At 59.8% G+C, this 23,409-nt stretch overlaps 1 protein-coding gene across 3 annotated transcripts; it reads right to left on the bottom strand.

Annotated features, from left to right (window-relative positions):
* Positions 1-382: 382 nt before the first annotated feature.
* TSPOAP1 (TSPO associated protein 1) lies at positions 383-22,710 on the bottom strand. Of its 3 annotated transcripts, none has more exons than XM_069481132.1 (31): positions 22,378-22,710; positions 21,452-21,559; positions 21,048-21,176; positions 20,274-20,453; positions 19,564-19,749; positions 18,282-18,359; positions 18,112-18,195; positions 17,783-17,872; positions 17,469-17,591; positions 17,108-17,212; positions 15,395-15,445; positions 14,976-14,996; positions 14,079-14,283; positions 13,296-13,468; positions 11,885-12,000; positions 11,490-11,599; positions 7,695-8,525; positions 7,398-7,549; positions 6,705-7,085; positions 6,377-6,622; positions 5,850-6,029; positions 4,466-5,305; positions 3,736-3,835; positions 3,483-3,634; positions 2,660-2,828; positions 2,197-2,268; positions 1,750-1,782; positions 1,489-1,592; positions 1,327-1,398; positions 1,006-1,116; positions 383-412 (listed from the first exon to the last, which is right to left on the bottom strand). In XM_069481132.1, exons 1-31 carry the CDS (start codon positions 22,708-22,710, stop codon positions 383-385), a joined length of 5,565 nt encoding a protein of 1,854 aa, XP_069337233.1. The 3 variants fall into 3 exon arrangements, with proteins under 3 accessions (XP_069337233.1, XP_069337234.1, XP_069337235.1); XM_069481133.1 differs by having other exon boundaries at positions 2,197-2,241; XM_069481134.1 differs by lacking the exon at positions 20,274-20,453.
* Positions 22,711-23,409: the final 699 nt, after the last annotated feature.

Genomic DNA, 23,409 nt, shown 5'->3' with positions numbered 1-23,409 from the left:
ATCATAATACCACTGATGAGTCATAAAATGGATGTAACACGATGTTCTATAAGCCGCACGTGTTACAGGATAGGAGGCACCAGCTAATATGAGACATCACATACAAAGATGACATGTCATCCTATGACAGCTGGCACTGCCCTGGGTAAAGGCAAGGCAAGGGAAGCAGGGAAGGGGAGGGATGATCCTATATGCAAATATCTGGCTCATGGCAGGATCTCCCTCCCCCTTCCCTGGAAGGTGGAAAAGCTAGGTCAGCTCCAGCACTTGAGACAAAGGAGCGAGGTCTGATAGGGTCATGTGGGAGTGGGGGGTCACATGGGACAGAGGGGGCCGGTCCCCCCACTTACATGTTGCTCTCTCTACATACATCTATCTCCATCTAGCACTGGACTCTTCTCCTCCTCGTTCTCTGAGAACAGGGAACAAAGAGAGGAGACGGTTAGGGACAGACGCACATGCTGTCCGCCCAGTCACCAGGGGGCCCGGGTGCAGGGGCGGGTCCCGCTGTGCATGGCCTTTGCGTTTAGACCTATTGCACCTGGAAGCCCTGGGTTTTCTGGTTGGGCCTCCTCATCCTCTCCCTGCCCTCTGAGGCTGGAGCTTAATTTGGCACTCCAGGTGCTAAAGGAGGAGGACCCGGGAAGCCGGGCGGCATTCAGCAACTGGCTACAAAAGGCACCTGGGAGGCAGGGACACCAGCAGGGTAGAGCCCTGATGCAGGGGCCGACTGGCTAGAGGTGTGGGGGGCAGAGGGGTCCTTTTCCACAGGGCCCCCTCACCTGGGGCAGATGGCCTGGGGTCAGAGTCGTGGCTATCACCCCTCGGCAGAGAGGGGCACACACAGTCGGGGGAGCTGCCTGGCTGGGCTCCCCTCTGCGGTAACTCAGCAGCTCTGCCCTGGACACAGAGCCGCACCCCTCTGGCGACACTGGCCTGGCCCCACCACCACAGCAGCAGGGTGGAGACCGCACTGCTGAGCTGAGGGCCCAGCTCCCCACTGACCTGACTCTCAGCCTGGGGTGTCCTGGGCTCCCTGTTCAGGCCGCCTGCCTCAGGCCCAGGGCCCTCCAGGAAGTTGGATGGAACCAGGCCCCTCTGTCCATTCAATTCCCCCTGCAGAGGAGAGGCTCGTGAGGCTGAGACCAGGAAAGAGGCCAGTGGGGAACAGCCTGGGCCAAAATCACTGTCAAGGGAGGTGACCTGTCCCATTCCCCCAGATTCCGTCAGGGTCTCTTGCCCACCCCCCTGCCCAGCTCTGGGAGAGCCCTCCCTGCAGGGCGGGTGAGCTGGGGTGCGGAGCATCCTCCTCCCCAGTGTTCTCACATAGTAGAAACCGTCATCGTCCATGCCCCCGAACACAGTGATGACGTCCCCTGCCCGGAAGGGCAGCTCTGCCTGTGGAGAGCGAGAAGCAGCGTCAGGCCCCAGGAGGCCCTGCCACCGTCCCCTTCGCCCCCTTCGCTGACTCTGTCTGAGGGGTCTCACCTCCACGTCCATGTTGGGGGAGCTCTCCCGGGGGTTGTAGTCAAATGCAGCCACCATGGAGTGGGGAGCTTTCAGGTCAGCAGAGGGGATCGGCTTGGGGGCCGCTGCAGGGGAGGGGGAGAAGACTCAGGACTCTCTCGAGACCCCCCACCCCATGCTAACCACTGGATCCCTGCTGACCCCCTAACACCACCTCCCTGCCAGCGGTAGCCCCCGAGAGGCCAGATGGGCCACCCACCCCATCTCTTTGCCCCACCTCACCTGGACAGGGCTGAGCAGGGCCTTCCGACTCAGCTGTGAAAAGAGGGTGCCCATGAGCCCATCCCTCCCTGCCCTCTGCCCCCCAGGCTGGGAAGGTGAGGCCAGGCAGGACGCTCACAGTGACACAAAGGACGCTCAGAGGGCACAGCCGCCCAAACCTTTGGTTTGGTAGTGACCTAAGGCCCAGAAAGGGTAGACAACGTGCTCCAGGCTACACAGAATCCACAGTCAGGTGCCTTTGGGGACAGAGGTCTCTGCAAACCATCCCCCATCCCCACTGGAGCGAAGTCCCGCAGGGGGAGCGGATGTGGGCAAAGGTCTGCCCTGATCCCCCTAACCTGCTCAAAACCCACAGGTGTCCCCCCCCACCCCCCGAGAGCGGGGCAGCACCACCCCCACCCACACACATCCTCACGGGCGCCCGAGGGAGAATGGGATCTTACCCACCTTTCTTGGCGCGGCGGGGCTTGGGAGGAGGCCCAGTTGTGCGGGCTGTGGAGTACACAAAGGGACCGTTCCCTGATCCGGGAAGGCAAGTATATATAAGAGAGAAACTGAGGCAGGGGAGGTGGGGGGACAGGACAGTGATTCTGGAGTCTCCTCTCAGGGTTGGGCCAGGGTCCTGAGCTCATTTCTCAAGGGCATTCATCTCCCATCCCCGACAAGAGCCCCACCCGGCCTCCAGGACCCCAAATGCATGGCTAGCATCCTTGTATCCTCGAAACACGCCCATCCCCTCAGCAACAGACTCCTGCCCATGTGGCCGGCCCGCAGGCATGGCTTGTGAGGCCCCAGCAGCTCTGCTAGACTCTGGGTAACTGGAACACCCCAGACACACCAGTCACTCAGGGTGGGGTGGAGTTGGAACTGGGGTAGCTGGAGGTGGGGGAGGGACAGCAGCAAGTCATACCTGAGCCCTCAACGAGAACATCTGGAGACAAATAACCCCGCTGGAGCAGCTGCTGTCTCCCCGTGGGACTGTCCACGGCCACCTCAGCCACCATATTGCAGGGGATGTAGCCTGTCCGGCCCCCAGCTTCGCCCTGGTAGAAGCCATCAGCATCCTTGTCCCCAAACACCTGGAGGCAAAGACTAGTTGTCTCAGGAAGCCAGTTCGGCTCACTCTCTGTGCCCCAAGCCCTGAATTCTGGCAACACCCCACTTGGGGTGTTGGGAGAAGGGAGAACAGAAGAATGTTCTCCCTTTTGTAGGACGTGAAACAGGAAAAGGGGAAAACAGCAAAGGATGGGCCCAGAGGGATAAGACAAAACAGCCGTTTCTGTATCATCTTTATCCACTGTCTACATGGCCATCCCCCCAAGCCCCCAGACCAGGTGTCCATAGCCTCAGAGCACTAGCAAGGAGCCTCCAGTCAATACTTGGAGGAGTAATAAAAATAGTAATGCCAGCAGCAAACAGTGACACTGTGCTGACACCATGTGCCAGGCAGTTTAAGCGCTTTATGTCCATTGAATCATTTAATCCACAAACAACCCAGTAGGGTACACTAAGAGTATCTCCATTTTACCAGTGAGAAGACTAAGGCCCTGAGGGCTTAGGTGATCTGCTCAAGGCTGCACAGCTAGGAACAGCAGAGTCAGGGTCCAAACCCACATCATCGGGGCTCTGGAAGCCGTGTTCTCCACCACGACACCGCCAGTGCAGGAAGGGAGGGAGAAGGGAGGACCTGGCTAGCCAGTTTGGAGCTCTGGGTCCGACGCAGAGGCAGTCACCTTCAGGATCTGACCCTCCCGGAAGGGAAGCTCTTCTTCTCCAGCATCAGGGTTGGGCGACATTGACACGGGGTCATAGTCAAACAGAGCCACAAAGACCCTGACAGGTAGGTCCTGGTAAGCCAGCACTTCTGGGGGGCTCCTTGGAGGGCCTGTGCAGATGGGTGTGGAGAGGGCAGTGACTCAGTGGGCTCTGGCCAGGGGGTCAGGAAAGGCCCTCCCAGGCTGAGCCCAGCCCCCGTCACCTGCTCACCTAGCTCGGTGGTGCCTGGCCTGGGGGCTCGGGCCCCTCTCCTCTGGGGGCCCCTCCGCCCAGAGCTGTCCTGCCCTCTGGGCTCTCCAGTCTCTGCTGGCTGCAAAGAGAGGGCAACAGGTGGCAGAAGTAACACACCATCCCTCTGGCAGGCCCTTCCGCAGGGAGAGGACCCCGCCCACACTCCCCGCGCTCCGGCCAGTCAGCGTCAGCGTAAGCAGCACAGCAGAGCAGGAGCACAGCATCCCTCTCCTGGAGCCTCGGCCTAGCCTGCTGGAGACACACACAGCCCTAGGAGGGAGGAAGGGCACGAGGGGAGGCCCCAGCCCCTGTCCCCCAGCAGATGAGTGTGGTACAGGGGACTGGAGTTAGCCAAGGAGCATGTGAGAGGGGGCCGTCCCGTCAGCACCAGGGCTGGGCGACTCTGGACATGGCATCACAGTCAGTGTCCTAAACCCATAATTAGCTACGCAGAGGAAAGAGTGACCCTGCCCAAAGGCAGCAACAGGTGACTAGGGACAACAGAGTATTGTGCATCCCAGTTCTGATCAGCAGAAGCAGCAAAGCAGTGGAATGTGGGTGGGAGGAGGCAGGGGAGGGAGCCCGGAGGCCCAGCCCCACCTCTGCTGATGGAGGCGGCAGCGTGGAATGGGAGTGGCTGGTGGGCAGCAAGCAGGGCCACCAGGTGGCAGCAGGCAGGGGGCTGCCCAGGGTGGGGAGCGGCACGGACCCGGGAGGGTGGCTCCTTGGCTCTGCTAGTCGCACTGCGGCCTCTCCGCTCTGGCTCCCCTTTCTCCCAGGCCGGGAGGCGTGGGTAGGGGTTGGGGCCTGAATTGACCTTCACAGGCCCCCTGGACCTTGCTATAGGTGCTGTGCCCCAGGCCTCCCCATCTCCATGGTAGCAGGAGCTGGTGATGCTGACACCCCCGCTGCCCGCCTCCTGCTCGTCCTCCGAATCGTATTCGATGCTGATTTCCAGGCACTTGGGGGAGAGGCAGCTGGCCAGGCCGGACTCCAGGGCCTGGCCACGGGGGCACCTCCGAGAAGAGCCCGGCCGCCCTCTCCCACCAGCCTCTGGTCCACCCCTGGTGCCCTCAACCACGGGGAGGCCACCCCTTTCCCGTGCGGGGCCTGGTCGCCCAGAGGCCTGGGGCCCCCCGTTGCTGAGGAGTCGGCTGCAGTGTTCTCGGGGATCTGGAGGCCGCCTGCGGCTTGGGGGCTTCTCAGGGGAGCCCCCTCCTCTCCTCCGGCTGCTTCCACCAACTAATCCAGGCATGTCCTCCAGGTGGTCCCCGGCCCTGGACGGCTCAGGAGACAAGGGACACTGGCCAGGTCCTCGGGGCTGACCACTGTCACAGCCCAGCCCCAGCAACACAGGTTCAGGTAGGCCAGGGTCTCGGGAAGAACAGTCTGCCCCTTGCTTCTCCTCCTCTTCCTCCTCCTCCTCCTCCTCCTCCTCCTCAGGGATGATAAAAAGCTTCTTGCTGCAGAACTGCTGGAGGGGCAGCTCCAGGATCTGCTCCAAGATCTCCTCGTCGCTGTCAGTCTCACAAAAGAGGTCAGGCTGGGACTGGGGCTGGGGTGGGGAGTAGAGAGCAGCGGGGAAGAGAGGTGTGTGGGGAAGAGGAGAGAGCTGTGATCTTTGCCTCCAAATGAGGGCAGGGGTTACGGGCAACCCCACAGCCCTCCCGCAGCTTCCTCCAAGAGGAGAGAACCAGAGGGGCAGTGTCTGGCCCCGCAGAGCCACAGGAAGAATTAGGGAGCACACGAGACGAAAAGGCACCGACCCTGTGGGACAGCTGGCCATGCCTGTCACAGTGGAGAGGTGTCCCCGTCCCCTCCCAGAAGCTCCCAGCACATGGATCTCAGATGGCACCAGCCTCTGAGGGGCTGGAGGGACAGAAGGTGCAGAGATAGCCCCTCCTCCCCTTCCTTCCCAGGAGGGCAGAGGCCAATCCTGGGTCACTTCCTGTCTGCTGCTCAGGACAGGGCCCAGGCCACACACCTAGCATGTTGGTGGCACTCAGTGCCGGCTGGAGCAGCTGCTGACACATGTGGTGGAGGCCCCTGGAGCCTGAGGCCTGAGGCCCACCAGCCCCTCTCAGCCCCATTACCTTGGCCCCATTCTCCCTGATGCTGTTGCCAGTGACCTGCTTCTGGAAGGAGCAAGTCCTGGAACCCCGCTCGTCTTCTTCCTCCTCTTCCTCTTCCTCCTCCTGGATATCTGACAGGTCTGAGTTGCGGCCGTGGTCTACAAGGGAGTTCACCAGACGAACCCCGAGCTCTGCAGCATCCTCCTTATGACAAGGCGGGAGAGATGGGGGAACAGTGAGGGGACACAGGGGACTCCAGGCAGGGGTGGCCCCAGCCACAATAAAACAGGTCCTTTGGCAGAGGGAGCAGGAATCATGCCCAGAACGGAGGTGGACATAAGGGGGTCGGGGTAGGGGAAGAGGGACAGGAGCCAAATGGGCAGAGAAATCTGGGAAGAAAAATATACAAAGAAACAGACATACAGCACAGACAAAGGTGTCAGAGCCGGCCCAGAGCGGCAAACAAGCGGAGAGGGCAGCCAGGGTTGGGCTGGCAGAGGCAGGGAGGCAGGCCCTGACTCTTCGAGGGGACATAGTGTGTCCCCAACCCCTACCTCAGCCCTGGGCCTCAGCCCAGACCCCGTGTCTCCTCCTTGGCATGACTCAGGGCTCGGCACCCGCTGGGCCACCACTCCCTGGGTGGAGCAGGGTGCCGGGCGGGCCTCTCCCGAAGTCCACTGGGCCTCCTGCTCGGCCAGTGAGGGAGCAGCAGGGCCAGGGGCCCTCTGGCCCTGGGCTGGCTCACTGACCCTCCTCTCCTCCAAGGCGCACAGCACGGCTGCCCCCGCCTCCTCCTGGAATGGCAGGCACTGAGGAAGGGCCCAGGCCACAGGCCTTCTCCAAGCCTGCCCTGTGTCCCCTGCCCAGACAGAGTACCTGGGCACAAGGTGCTGGAGGTTCCTCTTGGGATCCTTTTAGCGTCTCTCTTGGAGGGCTTGCTGGGGAACCCCCCAGGGGCTCTTGAGTTCCATGGGGGGCAGGGTGCTGGAGAGGAGAGCTGGGGTCTCCAGGCCCCGGGGAGTCTACAGCAAAGGGTGGTCTGGCCTCCGCGCTTGGTCGTGGTGAGGGGCAGGAGACCCGGGCTGGCAGGCAGGCTGGAGCCCCCAGGGCTGGAGCGACAGGAGCTGGGATGGAGTCGGCTGACTCGCCATGCGGCGACATGGTGCGCACGGCCACCTCTCGGCACACGTGCAGCAGCTGCAGCTGGGACAACTCCACCAGCACACTGCCTGCCGTGGGCGAGGCCACCTCCATGATCTGCAGGGGAACACAGGCTGGGAAGGGGAGGCTGAGGACACAACAACAGTAGTGGTAGCTAGCACTACGCCAGGCGTTATGCTAAGCTCCTGGCATGCCTTATCTCATTGAATCCTCCTGGGCTTGTGGCTTCAGTGGTGGAACAGTTTTCAAATCCGTTGTCATGTGCTGCCAAAGCCCATGCTCTTAACCAATCTGCCGCATAGTGCCCAAGTGCAGGGCTGGGCATCTCTGTGCCAGGCCAGGGAGCCTCAGCAAGGAGGGACCCACACCACCCCCAGGGTACAGATGGGCACAGTCCCCAGGCCATACCTTCTGCCCATCAGCATAGATGGCGTAGCCTGTGACACGGACACCGTTGGAAGTGCCAGCAGCATCGATGGTGACTGGGAGCCAACTGATGATCAAGATTCCAGAGGAGGGCCCTGGCTCAATCTGCACATCCAGGGGGGCATCGGGTGGGCCTAGGGGAAGGAAGGCACAAGACCCAGCAGTGTAAGACACTCCCTGCCAGGTACCAGCCCAATTGGCCGTCTCATCTCCCCTCCCTGTGTCACCCGTGGCCTGGCCTCCTGGGTGTTATGGACACCAGGACCCAAGCCTGCCCACCTGCTGGGAGTGTGGTGAACTGCAGGGTGGCAGCCCGCTGCTCTGGCCGCTCCAAGCCTGGCTCCCAGGGCCCTCGGGGTGGGAGCTGAGCCTCCACTCGGGCCTGATAGGGTGTGCCAGGCCGTAGGTGGCAGAAGGTGGCCCAGTAGGTGCTGGGGCGGGCAGGTGGGCACTCTTCCCCATTGAGGTAGATGGCATGGGCCAAGTTGCTATTGCCGGGCACCCAGGTGATCTCAGCAGATGTGGCTGTCAACCGATGGACCCGCAGCTGGCTGGGTACCAGTCCGGCCCGAGCACCCACCGCCAAGCAACAGCGCAGAGGGTCGGAGCTGCCCCGGCTGGTCAGGGCCTGGACAGAAACATGGAGGGGTCCGGCCTGCAGGTCCAGGTTCTCAAGCACAGCCTTGGGGGCCGCCCCGGGCCCCAGGGCCTGACGCAGCTCCCCATTCACGCAGATATGGAAGCCGTGCAGTTCTACCCGCTCAGGAGGCGGCTCCCAGGCCAGCACCACGCTGTGCGCCAGCTGCTTGAGGACCACCAGGCGTCGGGGGTAAGGCACCGCAGGAGGCTCGCCCAGGCCCTCTGGTGAGGGGCTCAGACTGAGCTCGTCCCCTGCATCCTCCTCCTCCAGTCTGGGCTGGCTGCGTCCCCCGCTGCTCTGGGCCCCGCTGCTGCTGCCACCCCCACCTCCACTCAGGAAGCTGAGCTCAGGGCCTGAGCTGTGGGACAAATCCGCCAGCTCCGGAGGGAGGGAGGTCAGGAGGTCGTCGTCGGACACGCGCTCCACGAAATTGGAAGGGACCAGGCCCCTTCGGCCATCCATGAGCTCCCCTGGCACAGGAAGGACAAGAAAGGACAGGGAAGGGCAAGACAGACAGAGGGGGGGAAGAAAAACCAGTCAAATAAATGCATTTTAGCAACAGCTAGTGGGTGATCTTAAACATTTGATTCAAATCAACATTTAACTGTCAGTGCTTTTAAAAGACAGGAGCAGTAAAGGTGTGGATTAGAGAGTTTTCATAGGTGTGATAACAGCATTTTGGTTATGTGGACGGTGCTTCTTAAATTTTAATGTGTAATACGAATCACCTGGAGACTTATTAAAACGCAGACGCTAACTCAGTTAGGGCTGGGTGGGGCTGAGATTCTGCGTTTCTCACAAGCTCCCAGCTGCTCCCAGGATGTAGGAGAATGTCCATGTTCTAAGTATGAATGTTGAAGTATTTTGAGGTAAAATATCATGCTACCTACAATTTAATTTTAAATCATTTTGAAACTTACATATAGATAAAGCAAATACGACAAAATGTTAACAATTGTCGAATCGACGTGGTGGGTACATAGTGTCCACTGTACGTTTCTGTACATTTGAAAACTTCCATATTAAAAAATTGAAATAATAAATTCATATTGTTGTACTAAAATTGAAAAAAATTAACAGGTCAAGCCGGGAAAACAGATTCTACCGATCGGAAAGCTCCCTAGTGGGTTTTCCACAGGACTGAGGAGTGGGGGCTGGGGTGCCCCCAACTTCCCTTTGTGGAAAACACCTCCCCAGAGGGAGAGGGGCACACCCCCCTCATCAAGGCAAGGGGAGGAACCCTTAGAGTCAAAAAGGAAAGAGTCACTTATGGGTTCTAGGAGGATTAGGACCCCTGGCAGGCCTGTGTCCAGGATATGACTGACAGCTGTCCATCCAGGCAGTGACCAATGGTAAGTTCTGTCACCTGCGTCAGTTCTTCTGAAGACTTGAGTACTGTAAAGCATTTGTTGTTGTTTGTTTGAGGGATGTCAAGGAAACTGGGCACTCTGCGTGTCATGTTATAGTCAATTTAAAGAAGGAAAAAAAATTCTCAGAGAACAGACAGCTGGTGGCTGCTGTGTCTTTTTGGGGAGGAAGAAGAACAGGGCCCAGGGTGCGGGGCAGAGGGGTGAGTGGAGGCGGGTCTGAGCTGCAGGGGCGCCTGCGTTTCCCCGGCAGTAACTTGTGCCTCCCACCCCCACTCCCTCCCTCCGCATATGCTAGGAGGGAAGAAAAGGTAAAAGGAAACTTGCAGAAACAATAGGGACTCTTGATACATTAGCTATAATAAGCACTCTAGTGGGTTGAATGGTGGCCGCCCAAAAATATGTCCATGTTCTAATCCCTGGAACCTGTGAATGTGACCTTATTTGGAAAAAGCGTCTTTGCAGAGGTAATTAAGTTAAAGATCTTGAGATGAGATCATCCAAGATTATCCGGGTGGGTCCTAAATCTAATGATGAGTGTCCTTATAAGAGACACACAGAGGAGAGACAGGTGAAGAGAGGCAATGTGACCACAGACACAGAGACCGGAGGGACATGGCCACAAGCCAAGGAACAGTTGGAGCTACCAGACGCTGAAAGAGACGAGGAATAGAGGCTGCCCTAGGGGCCCCCGAGGGAGGGCAGTCCCGCCAGCGCCTTGATTTTAGACTTCTGGTCTCCAAAGGGGCCAGTGAGAGACTAAATGTCTGTTGTTTCCAGCGACCCAGGGGTGATACAATAATTGTTACAGCAGCCCCAGGAAACGAATACGAGCACCTCACACTCACTGAGGAGTAGGTAGGACCTTCACATCGAGCAAATAGAGCTCGCAAGGCTGAAGCTGGAGCCTGGCAGAGTCAGGCACGTGCTCCCCAAGCCTGTGCCACTGAGGACAGTCCAGGTGGGACCACATGTGACACAGACGAAGCAGTCCCTTAGCTAAAGTGTGATGGGGAATACAGCATCCTACACCCAGTTGTCTACGTGACTTTAAATCTATCCCAATCTACCCATGATGGTAGGGTTCGAATTCTAGCAATTTGTGGTTAGTTAATACTTAGGATTTCGCTGCCCCCCTCCAAAAAAAAGGTGCTTGGGTTTTTTGGTGTTTTGATTCTCTTTTTTTTTTTTTTTTTTCCATAAAAAAGGTATCCTTTTCCTGGAAGCTATTTAATCATGCTCTTTGTCATCTACCCCTATGGGGAGATTAGCTGTCTAGGCCACAAAGCCAGGTATCGTCACTCAAATACCAGGCAGAAGGCCCAGGGAAATAGCTGAGCAGGCTCCAAGCTGTCGGCGCTGCAGACTCAGATCTAACTCCTCTCCTACAGCTCCACGCACAGTCTCAGCCCTTGCCCTGTCCTGTCCACGCCTCACACCAGTCTCTACTCGGTGCTGTCCGCCCAGCTGCTGACGGATGTGGCCCGGTGCCCAGGCCGGGGCCACCCTGGGGCAGTGTCCCAGGGCCATTTCTTCCACATGCCCTGTCCTGTTGCCCAGTCTCAATGAGGCATCGGTTGCCTAGTGAGCCCTCTGGCTCCCCACAGGAACTGGAGAACTGCCCTGAAGTTCGAGCCCTGCCCGGGCCCTGACAACTGCTAACCATCCGCTAACACCTTCTCCTGGGATCTGGACCCTGACCCCCCCTCTCCACGCCTGATTGGAGCCCAGCATCAAATCTACGCTGCAGGCCTGAGCTCGAGTGTCCTGTGAAACACTGCCATGCCCTGCCTACCAGCACAAAAATAAATCTAGCCAAAATCCCCTGTGACAGTCCACCCTTCATCTGGACTGTGGGATGCCCTGTCCTGTCCTGGTTGGGGCCAGATCCCTTTCCTTCTCTTTCCCCACTGCCTGCCAGGTCTGTGTATGCCTTTTAGCTGAATCTTAGAAGGCATGGTGGGCTGAGCATGCTGGGGAGAGGCGATGGATGGGTGGATGGAGGTCTTTGGGAACAGGGGCTTACAGGCAGGGGAAGGGACAGAATGACCCCCACTACCTTCCTACCTTCAAAAAAGCCATCCTCGTCCATGTTGCCATAGATGTAGATGTACTCGCCCGCTGTCAGCGGAAGCTCTGCCTCCGGATTCTCATTGGGGCCCTCGAAGGGGTTGTAGCTGTTGAACGGGGCACAGAGAAGGAGGACAGCAACCTACGCTGTGCCTCCATGTCCCGTCTTCTCTCCCCCACTGCACTAAGCTTGTACCGACACTTGCTTGTCCACCTTTAGCAAAATAGAGTACTCACTGCGCCCACCTTGGTCCGACTAGGTTATGAGAATATATCCAGTTGGGGTCCCTGTACCACCCACACCACCTCCAGAGGTCTCTGTGTTTACCCAGCCCCCTCCTCCCATACACCCCAAATGCTGCGGGGATGGGCAGTGAGGGTGAGGGACCCACCTATAGCGCGCTAGGAAGACCTGGATCCTGGCTCCTCCCCGGCTGCCCTCCGGCGCTGCTGGGAGCAGGGAGACGCTGTCCGCCTCCAGCTCCTCCACCTCACTGGCTGTGTCCACCTGGGGGCAGACAGAAAGGGCTGCTTCCTCTTCAGGGCCCAGGGCCAAAGGCCAAGCAGGTGCGTTTCCAGGCTGAGCCAGAGGACCCCTTGCCTTGAGAAGGAAAGTGAGCACGTACATGCTGGACAGGGCCAGTGGCAAGAAGCTCCCCAATGTTTTCTCTGCACCTGAGCCAGCAGGTCCTGGCAGAGCCCAGCTGCCCCAGGCAAGGGCAGTGGGGATAACCTGGGTCCCTCCCTGAGCCCTGGCCTCTGTGCACCAGCCGATAAATAAGGCCACCTCCCCCATCTGAGAGGGGGTCAGGCCACGCTGGTGTGGGGAGGGGCTGTCGATGGCAGTTTGCCTCCTTAAGGTAAAAGCACAGCAAAGCGCCCCACTATAGAGAGCTGGAAGCCAGGAGGCAGAAGGGGCTGGAGATGTCCCTGCCTATAGCCAGTGACAGCGCTTCTGCGGGTCAGCCCTGGAACTCAGAACTGCCTGTCCACTGGCCCAGCCCACGGCTGTGGGGGCCCCATTCCCTAACCCTGGTCCAGATTGCTGGGGAGCAGGCCGTCTTATCTTCTCCGCCAAAGCCTGGGAGAAGGGGCCCCCTGCACCCAAAGCCAGCACCACCATCCTACCCCACCAGGGGGCAGCAGAGGCAGGGGCTGGCTTGTGCCACAGTCTGAACCCTCGGATAGCAGAGCTGCTCCTGCTCTGCCCCCTCCGCTTCCTGGGGTTTGTGGGTAGAAAGAGGGACGAGGCGATCAGAAGAGCTGTGAGTGATGCCCAAGGACTTAGTGATAATAATAGCTGCCGTATGTTAAGCATCTACTGTGTGTCCCACACTGAAACAGGCACTTGCCTTATATCTTCCCATGTAATCCTCACAACCACCGTAGAAGGTGGGTTTTATTAGCTCCAGAATTCAGAAAAGGAAACCAAAGCCCAGAAGGGGTCAGTGACTTGCCTAAGACAAAGCTGGGATTTGAATCCCAGAACCTATGCTGTTTCTCATCTTCTTCCGCTACAGACGCGCTTATGAACAGTCTCATTACGCGCAGCCTGGCGCCAAAGTGTCTCCTCCATCCAGCCTAGGGCTCTAGGGCCTTCCTGGGCCCCCGGGAGCTGGGGCAGGGTGGCCCCAGGTGGGGCTCGCAGGCAGGCCCTGGAGGGCAGGGACAGGCTGTGCCTGAGCTCCCCGCCCACGGGAGGAACCCACAGGCCACCCAACTCCTGTGGACCCCCGAAGAGGCCAGGGACATCTCACGTCCGCAAGCCAAAGCCAGAACCCCAGGCCCCTCCCCAGCACTGACCTCGGGAGTCGGGCATGACTTGGGGCTGTTGTGGATGGACTCGGAGCGCGAGGAGTTGGAGAGAGACTCTGCCTTCTTGGCGGTCCTTCGAGGGACCCCAGCAAGGGTGGCAGGGGCAGGCTCAGAGGACTTTGGGGTGCAGCATCCCGGGGAGCCCGGCAGGAGGTCAAGATCTAAAGGGAAGATGGGCTTGGGGGTCTGTGGCCTGAGGAGGGGCCAGGGAGATAGGGTGGAGCATCTTGGATATGGGGTCAGGCCCCCCCATAGCCGAGTTTCCTTACAAGACGAGAAAATTTGGAGGGCAACTTACTAAGCAGAGGTGTGGGTGATTTACATATATTATTCCACATGATCCTCAGAGCAGCTTGATGAGATGCATTTACTTATTCCTGTTTTACAGCTTAGGAAACTGAGGTTGAGCAGCGTGCCCCAAATCTCATTGACTGTTAGGTGAGTGGAGCTGGGAACAGCGGATCTGACTGCCCCCAGCCCCAACTCTCCACAACACCATACTGCCTGCTACTGGCTCCTGGCGCCCAACTCACAGCCCTGACCTCAGGGGTCTTGTTGGAGGGAGAAGAGCAGTGGCCTGAGATGCCTGGGCCAGGCTCCAGAACAGTGCCTACCCTGAGCTTTGTTTTTCCCCTTCAGACCTGATTCCAGCCAGGCGCAGCTCTAACCTGCTGTGTGGCTTTGGATGAGTTGCTGGCCTTCTCTGACCCTGAACTCCCTGCTCTATACAAAAGCCCCAGGCCTGGGGATGCCAGGCCAATGTCACCTTACCTTTGGGGCCGGACCCCCGGCAGGGCTGTGGGGTAGAGCAGCAACAGGGGGGTGGTGGGTGGTCCCCAAGGGCCCCACAGTCCAGGGCAGAGGTGAGCAGATCCAAAGGGCCAGGGTGCAGGCGGAAGGCCTGGAGCTCCTGTGCCAGGAGACTGAAGCGCTCGGTTTGGCTGCGGCACTGCTCCTCAAGCTCTCGAACCCGGGCCTGGGCCAAGACCCACCATGAGCCACCAGGCCCAGCAAAGCTGCCCAGTGCCAGCCCCCTGTGCCATATCCACACAGCCCCAGGCCAGGGCACCACCGTCATCTGAGCAGGGGGTGAAGTCCTGGGCTGTGTCCAGAGCAAAGGCCGGGGCTGCCGCACGCTCACCAGCCGCATGTACTAGACATTGCACTTCTGCTTCTGGCGCTTTCTAGGGCACCCTCCCACCACTACTATTGCCCAGTCACTACAGGAGCTTATCACCCTCTCACAGTCAGCAACCCAACCCCTGTCCTCGGAGAGGTGGGCCTGACATGCCACAGTGGAGCTAAGGACACCTTCATGGCAGGAATGGGCCAATTCTCAGAATTTTTCCCCAGCATCAGGAGAGTTCCAATATCAGAGGCCTCCCCTGGCCGAAGTCACAAGGTTCATAAGTTAGACCGGTGATCAACTGCCTCACGGTCTGAGTGGCTAGAGAGGGAAGGCCCCGTGTCTGCCAGGCACAGTGGCAGGCCTGGGATGAGAGGACAGCCCATGGGTCCTGTAGGAACCCCAGCCTATCCCAATGACAGCCCCTCTGCTGGACGTGAGAGTTGGGACCGCCTGGCCTGAGGGAGGGGATGCAGCTCAGCCGGCCCAGACAGGTGTGGGGAGGGGAACTGCAGGGAGGAGGTGGGGGAACCAGGCTGTACCTGCATGGAATCCAAGGTAGACTGTGGCAGGAAAGGAAAGCACAGAGGAGAGGTTAGAACCCATAGCCCCGTAGGTCACTGACCCAGAGGGAGAGGGAGAGTGGGGGGCCTAAGTGGACACCATGCAGTCAGCTCCCCAGACTGGGCAGTTCCTAAATGGAAGGGTAGTTCAGGGAGAAGGCAGCCTCCGCGGGTAGGTGGCAATGAGAGACTGCTGCCACCAGACTCAGGAGCCCCTGCCCAGCTGTGCCCAGCCTGAGAAATAGGCCAATGGTGGAGGGGACTCCCCCAGGCCCTGGAGCATTTAAGGGCCCCCCCCACAATCCCCTCCCCCCCCCCAGTCCATTCTAGCTCTTTCTGAAGTTCCCCTGCCTCCCTCCCAAGGTGCTGGAGCTGGGGACCACCTCCAGGGACCCTACCTCCAGTAGCTGCACGGCCCCTTCATGTTCCCTCCTGGCTTCTGCCTGGGCCTATGGGGTAGGAAGTAGAATGCTGCTGGAGAGGGGGTAGGAGTGAGGCAGGGAGGGCAGGAGGGGCGAAGGCAGGGAAGGAGGGGGAAGAAAGAAAAGGCTGGGGAGCAAAGGAAAGGAGGATAGGGAAGCGGGAGGCTGGAGGCTTCTCCCTCCCCAACTCCCACCCTGAAGCGTACCTTAGACCAGAAGGCAAGGGGTGGAGAGGGGGGCGGCCTGACACTTTCTCTCTGGACTCCCACCCTCCTGGCTTCCCTCCTACCTCCCCAGATGCTCCTTCTCAGCCTCTTTCGCCTGCTCCTTGCCTTGCCTTCTTAATGTTAGGGTACCCCTGGACACAGCACTGAGCCCACTTTATATTCTCTACTCTCTCTTAGGGGGTCCCATCTAGTCACACAAGTAAACACTCTGATGGCTCCTAGTAACTCCACGACCAACTTCCCCATGACGCCAGACTTGCATGTCCAGCTGTCTGCAGACACCGCCCCTTGAGTGTCCAACACACAACCCAAACCTGGCCAAAGCAGAACGCAGGACCCAGGACTGCCTGCCTCAGATCTGTTGCCCCTTCCTCCTTCACCTCCTGGGTGTGAAAGGCCCACCCTCCAGCAGGGTTTATACAGCAGATGGGTGACAGAGAAGAGATTCAGCTGGAATCCCACAGTAAGCCTCGTCAATTCTTTTTTTTTTTTTTTCCTGAGGCAGGGTCTCACTCTGTCACCCCGGCTAGAGTGCAGTGGTGTCATCGTAGCTCACTGCAACCTCAAACTCAAGGGATCCTCCTGCCCCAGCCTCCCAAGTAGCTGGGACTACAGGTATGCATCACCATACCCGGCTAATTTTTCTACTTTTTGTAGAGACGAGGTCTCACTCTTGCTCAGGCTGGTCTTGAACTCCTGACCTCAAGCGATCCTCCTGCCTCAGCCTCCCAGACTGCTAGGATTACAGGAGTGAGCCACCGCTCCTGGACGAGCCTTGTCAATTCTATCTACAAAACATATTTCAAATCTGTCCACTTGTTTCCACTGCCATTGCCTACACCTGAGTCCAGACAGTCACCCATCTCCCTCCTTGGCCACAGCCTCCCTCCATGCCCGAACCCACAGTTCACCCTCCACGATGCCACCCCTGGGATCTTATAAAATCATAAATCAGATCATTTTACTCCCCAGCTTAGGACCTTTCAACAGCTTCCGACCACTCATGGAGCAAAATATTCAAACTCTTCCTGTGGCATTTAAGGTTGGCCAGGATCTGGCTCTTGACCTCTCCTGCTACTCTGCCCATCCTTGCTGTATTCTAGCCACACAGGTCTCAGACCACCACCTCCCCCCAGCCCTTCCCTGCCACAGGGCATATCCCCTACTTGGCAAGCTCAATTGCCACCTCCTCAGGAATGCCCTCCCTGATGACCTCTAATGTGGTGCCTCACCCCATCCCAGCCACTCTTGCCACACCACCCTGCTCATCTCCCACAGTGCTCGTCAGTGTCTCAAATCATCTTGTTCACGGATCTGCTTATTTGCTGATGGGCCGGGGACATGTTTGTGATCACCACTGCCTCTCCAGTGCCTAGCACAGTGCTGGGCATACAGAAAATGCGTCTCGGATGGCGAAGCTGGGGTCCAGCAGCCTGCCACCCTCCCCTCGCTCCTGCCCCACCTGCTGCAGCCTCCGGACCTCCTCCTGCTTCTCCCGCAGGCTGAGCCGAGCCTGCTCATGTTCCACCTCCAGCTGCTGCCGCCGCTGGGCCACCTCCCGCATGTGCTGAAACACAAGACCTGGGGTCAGGGCCAGAGCCCCCTACTCCATTTCTATAGAACATCTAAGCTAAGGGAGCCTCAGATACCATCTGCCTCAGATCCCCTCTGTTAGAAAAGAAACTGAGGCTGGAGAAGGCAAGGAGCTGGCAGCACCAGGACTGGGCCTCAGCCCCCGATGCCCTACACAGAGCAGATTCTACTGTCCCCATTCCTCCCTGTGCCAGGGCCCGATACCTCCCCCACCTGCACAGTCCCCTCACCTTGAGCACCTGCTCCAGGCTCTCCAGCTTGCTCTGCAGGCCCTGGCTCTTGCGAAGGGCTGAGTCCCTCTCCTGTGTCACCCCCAGAAGCTGGCCCCTCAGCTCCGCATTCTCCCACTCCACCTGGTGAGGGGGCAGTAGCAGGAAGCTGGGTATGTGACACTTGTCCCACCAGCTCCCTCAACAGGGGGAATAATACCCTTCATACTCTACCCCAGTGTGGGGGGCGGGGGGGTGCAGGAGAAAGCCCCTTGCTGGGGACCAGGATCCTAGCAGGAGCACAGGCCTCCATGGCACCTGGGCATAGCTGGTACCTGCTCCTTCTCCGTGGCTCTCCCACTGAGCCGAGAGTTCTCCTCCACCAGGCGGGCATTCTCATTCTGGGCTTCTCTCAGCTGCAGTTCCTGAGGGGCCAGAGGAGCTCTGGGGAGGGGGCCCAGCACCCAGATCCCTCCTCTCCCCACACAGAGGACCCTGCCCTTCTGCCAGGCAAGGCCTTCCTCCCCTGCCCGAAACCCACGTCAGCCAGGAGAGGAAAGCGCCGCAGAGCAGGAGGGATGAGAGCAAAGCCGAGAGGGAGCCCACAACCTGGCTGGCCTAGGGAAGGGGGCAGCTGGCCTCCAGGCAGCCGTCAAGAGCTCACCAGCTCCTCACATCGCCTCTGCTTTTTCCGGGCTTCGTGCTCCAGACTTTCACATTTCTTCCGCTTCTTGCTGAGCTCAGATTCCTGTGGGGTGGAAATCAAGGGCTCCTCATGTGGGAAAGCAGATCTGCCCACAGCAGGTCGCCTCCAGCCCTTGACCTAGGACTTACCAGCTGCTGCACCCTCTGCTGTTTCTCTGGCTCCCCTAGGACCACGGGTGGGTTGTCCACATACTCCTGGGACGTGGCCTGGAAATGCCCAGGGGCAGGGGGCTGGCACCCAAGAACAGGGTCCCCTGCGCGGCCTGCCCCCAGCCCAGCCCGCCCAGGGGAGGTTGCCACCCCATCACACAGCAATGAGATCCCTGCCTAGGAAGAGGGGGGGAAGGGTACTGTCTGCCAGCCCCCTCTCATCATTTCCAGCTGATGTGGAAGTCCGGAGGCCTCACCCTTGTGTCCCAGAGCCATAAGTGCTTTGAGATGCTGGGACCTATGTGTGCCCTGGGAGATGGGTCCTTTATCCAGGCCAAAGCTTTCCCTTTTTAGCTTCCAGCAGCAGCCCTGCTCTGCACTCAATAACTGTCCTGGGTGTCCTTCAGTGACTGGCAGAGAATTAGGAGGCTGCTTGGGCCCCCAGGGATGTGATGTTCCCAGAGCTAGGGGTTCTAGATCATCCAATCTGGGCTTTGCCAGACCCTCCTCCTGACTTCCCTCTAGCCCACCCTATTGCGCTTCCCGTTTTTCCCTGCAAACTTTGGAGGAGGACAGGTTTCCGTGGGAGATGCACTTCCCTCCTTGGGCCAGCCAGAGAGGCGAAATCAGAGCAAGAAGCATCCCCCACCTGGAGGCCTTGGTCACTATCGGGTCCCCCCTCCCATCCATCTTCCCAAAAGGAGGCGGACCTAGTTGCTGCCCACCTAGGATGATGGAGAGAAGCTAGATCCCTAAGTTCTGGGGGTTCGGAGTGGGTCCCCGGGCCTCGGGACAGGGGCTGCTTAAGCCCCTCACTCGGTGAGGGTCGCCAGTACCTGGAGCTGGAGGGGCCGCACGGCCGCCCCGGGGTAGCCGAGGCCAGGCCTGGCCAGCCGGGCGGGCGCTGAAGGGCGGGAGGAGGCGGCGCGGGCTGGGCCCCGGGCGGCTGCCAGGGCAACCAGGGATTTGCTGCCGGGCCGTACCACTGGCGGCGCGGCGGGGGCGGCCGGGCGGCCCGGTAGGGCGCAGGACTACAGAGGGCGGAACCCGGGAACCCCCGGGGGCGGCGCGGCGAAGGTACGAGCGCCGGAGGCTTGGAAGGGGATCCTGCCCGGGGATGGGAAAGCTCTCCAGCCCCTGGGAGTGAGCATGCCACCACCAGGTCGTTGGGAATCTGAATACGGTGCAGAGGAAGATCCCGGGGTCGCCCCCACGTCCCATCTGCACGCACCCACACACCTGCCCTGGCGCCGGGGCTCACCTCTCCCGGAGCCCCAGGGGCCGTCGCCCCTGCTCTGGCCCGGGCAGCGGAGCCCGGGGGCCGGGACGAAGGGGATGGCTCCTGCTGGTTGCGCAGGGCGATCTGCCTCTGCAGCCGCAGCACCTCCCGCTGGGACTCTCGCAGCAGCCGGTCGAAGTCCCGCACGTGGAGCCACTGGGGACCCTCCTGGGGCGGCGGGACAGGGAGGGGAGTCGGGCCTAACCCTTACCCACCCCTACCCGCCCCATGACATCTCGGGCAGAGCCCACCCTCTGCCTTGCTGGAGGGGATCGCACACATCCCCTCACGTATGCATGCCGGGTTCAAGCATGTACTACCACATGCTTCTACTTATCTAAACACACACAAACTCAGTAACATTTCTCGGTAGCTTGAGGTGTGCCCGGCACTGTACTAAATGCTTTATGAACATCTCTCCACTCAGGGTGAACTATGTGTGGATTCATAAAGCCAGACCTACCAGTACACAGCCTCAAGCCTGGAGCACAGAAATGCCCAGGTCTGGGACTCATGGCTCCACCCTCTTCTCCCTCTCCCACCTGGGCCGTTGCCAGGGGAACCTACTCCCCAGCAGCCTCCACCTTCCGTTTTATTTGCATCTCATTAACATCTCGTCCGGCATCCTACGCCAGGCAAGGCGGCCCTGTGTAGACAGCTGAGCTGGAAGGAGTGACGGGGCCTCCTCGCACCTTGCCCACCAGGGTGAGCCTGGCCTGCAGCTCCCTGCACTCCCGCTGCAAGGCAGCAATCTGCTTGTCCTTGGCCAGCAGTGCACTGGCTGTCTCGCTGAGGTCCCGGGCTCGCTGGCGGGCTAGAGCCTTCCGGCACAACTCCAAGGTGGCCCCCGGCCGGGGCACAGGGGCACTCACCTAGCCAGAGGATGGGTAAGGCCAATGGTCACTTGAGGGATGGGGCACTTCTCCCACTACTTAGCTAGTCCCAAAGGAGGAGTTAGCTTGAAAACCTAGGAGCCTGGCCTCCTTCTTCCACCCAGACTGGGGTCTCAGAGGACCAGCAGCCTCACTTCACCCCATCCCAGCAGTCCCCAAGCAGGGACTGAAAGGGTTAGCTCTATGTTCTAGTTTAGGCCCAAAGGATGCCGCTAATTCTGGGCTGCCACTGTGATGGGTCTTACCCCTGCCCCCACTCCAGCTCTACACCCTGAGATGAGCTCAGCAGGAGGCTGCAGCCAGCACCAGCACGTGGTACCCAGAATCCTGCTCCCTGCCTGCTCAGGAACCTCCCCACCCAGCCCTTCTCTCCCTCCTGTAGCTCCAGGAACCTTCGGCCTCCTGGCCTGGCCAGCATTTGCTGTCCCTACACTTCGGCCCCTAAGCACCCCTTCGGTGCTTTCCTGGGTGCCGAATCTATGACTCCCAGCCCCAGACCGCTCCTCAGTCCCAGCCCTTGGCTCCCCTCTTCCTTGGTCACCCAGCCTCCACCCAACAGTCTTCTGTCCTCACCACCCTCAGGTTCGTTTCCTGCAGCTTCCGAGCCCTCTCCTCCAGGCGCTTGGCAATGACCGCCAGCTCTGCATTCTTCCGCTTCAGCCTCCGCACCTTCTCCTCCGTCTCAGGGAAGCTGCTCTTCCTCTGACAAGGGGTCAGGCAGAATTGGGGCATAAGGGAAGCACACACTGACCTAATCCTAGCTGACAAGGGCTTAGGCTAGCGCCCTGGGCTCACAGTGGGGTCCTTGCCAACTCTAGGCAGGAGTTCACCCTCTCTGGGGCTTGGGATTATGTCACCTCCATGTAGCCCCCACTTGGAGGGATGTCCATGGGGTGAGGAGGGCACTGAGGCGGAGGGCACTGAGGCAGAAGGCCTGGCTCCAGCCAGGACGCGGGACCCTGCTCTTCAAGCCTCACCAGCATCTGGTTTTCCTCCTTAAGGATGGCACAGCGCTGCTGCAGCTCCCCCAGGGCCCTCAGCAGCTCCAGATTGGGCCTGTCCCCAAAGCCCATGTTCAGCTTGGCCTGGCATGGGAAAGGACAGGGCACGGCACCTCAGGAGCCCACCCCTCCCAGTCAGAGCCCTCCCTGTGAAAGCGTCCCCCTCCACTGTCCAAGACATGGAGATGAGAAGGTTCTTTCCCGCATCCCAGGCCTTCAGAGAGGGGCACGGGAAGCCCAAGAGAAGGGGCTGCCCAGTCCTCCCTGCCCGCAGTGGCACCCCCACCCTTGGGACCTTCCTGCTGATGCTCCCCACCCCTGCCCATCTTCTCCTCCTGGGAAATGCCAGCTTGAGCTCCCATTCCCTCCCCGTCAAGACTCCTCATGGCCTTGAGTTCCCTGCCCCCCTCCCACAAAGTCCTGATCCCCCCATTTGCTACAGGAGACTGCTCACACCCACCCCAGACTCAGGCACAGCCCCAGCGCAGAGCCCCTCCCCTGAGTCCACTTTCTCTGGACTCTGATTCCACCATACACCTCCACACCCCCTATATCCCCCACCTCCCAAGGACAGACAGACTCGGGGAGGAGGAGACACAGACAGACTGTCAGAGATGGGGGTGGGGTGGGATGGGCAGGGGCAGGGCCAGGGCCAGATGTAGACAGACTGGCAAAGAGAGTCAGAAAAACAGATAAATGGCCAAAAAATGGATCCACTGAGATTCTTGCCCAGTGAAGGGAGGACAGATGGTCACAGAGACAGACCCACAGACAGACACACACCAAGAGAGGAGAAGTGGGCCATGGGGTTGCATATCTTGCTGTGCCTCCTGGCCAGGCTGAGGGGCATGGTGAGAGACCCCTCCCACCTTGCAGACCCCAGCCCTCCACAGCTCCCTTACCTTAGGGAAAGGCTCCACCTCCTCATCCTCCAGCCTCGGGCAGCCAGGTCCAGAGCTCGCTGCTTGCTGCCCCAGGATGGGCAGCCCAGCCTCTGCTCCTTCAGGGTCAATGCCCCCCATGGGCCCAGAGCTCCAGGCTCCGTTGGGCTTGGAGCTCTCCTCAAGCCTCAGTTCTCTAACCTGCAGAGCTGCCGGAGGAGTATCAGCAACGCTTGGGGCTGCGTCCCCAGGTTCGCCCCCCTGGCCCGGAGTCCAGCTCTGCCAAGCAGGCAGTGCCCATGGCTCCATGGCTCCGGGGTCCCCAGGCCGTGGGAGGGTTGTCAGTTGCTCCATGGTACTGCCAAGGGTCCCCAGAACCCAGGCTTGGGAACATCACCCAGCCAATTGAGGGGGCTGGCAAGGGTCATGCCAGGCCAGACCCTCTCCCCTCTGAGCGTTGGCTTCACCGAGGCTCCATCCAAGGCTGGCTGAGCTCTTCCCCTCCCACAAAGGAGGCTGCAGAAGGCGTCGGGGCTGCCGGAGCTGGTGCCGGGGGTATGTGAGCTATGTTTGCTCGTGGCTGTGTGCGTGTGCGAGTATGTGAAGGAGCGAGGGTGTCCCTGTGGGGGTGGGGAGGGTGTGCAGAGGCCACTGACAGCAGTGCCTGGGTAAGGGTGTGCGTGTGTCTTTAGGTCTGTCCGTGCAGGTCAACACTGGCTTGTGTGTGTTTGGAGGATGGGTGCCCCCACTTATGTGTGTTGAGGGGAGTGGTGCTGTGTGTCACTGTCTGCCTGTTTCAGAGTTACCAGTTGTTTCTGTGTGCGTGTGGGTGTCTGTATTGCAGGGCTGTGGCAGTGTGTGATGCTGTCACCGGTTGTATCTGAGTATGTCAGTGCTGTGCAGCTGTGTGCATTGGTGTGGCTGTGTGTCTGTCAGCGTCTGTGAGTCTGGCCGTCCATCACGACCCCTCTGCCTGGCTAGGGTCCTCAGGTGCTGCTGGGGGGAATCCCCACTGGTCCACCGTGGTCCTTTATCTCCTGCCTCCCTCTCTGC

Source organism: Eulemur rufifrons, chromosome 9 (genome assembly GCF_041146395.1).
Source record: "Eulemur rufifrons isolate Redbay chromosome 9, OSU_ERuf_1, whole genome shotgun sequence".
Taxonomy (NCBI): Eukaryota; Metazoa; Chordata; class Mammalia; order Primates; family Lemuridae; genus Eulemur; species Eulemur rufifrons.
This window is presented reverse-complemented; position numbering and strand designations above follow the sequence as displayed.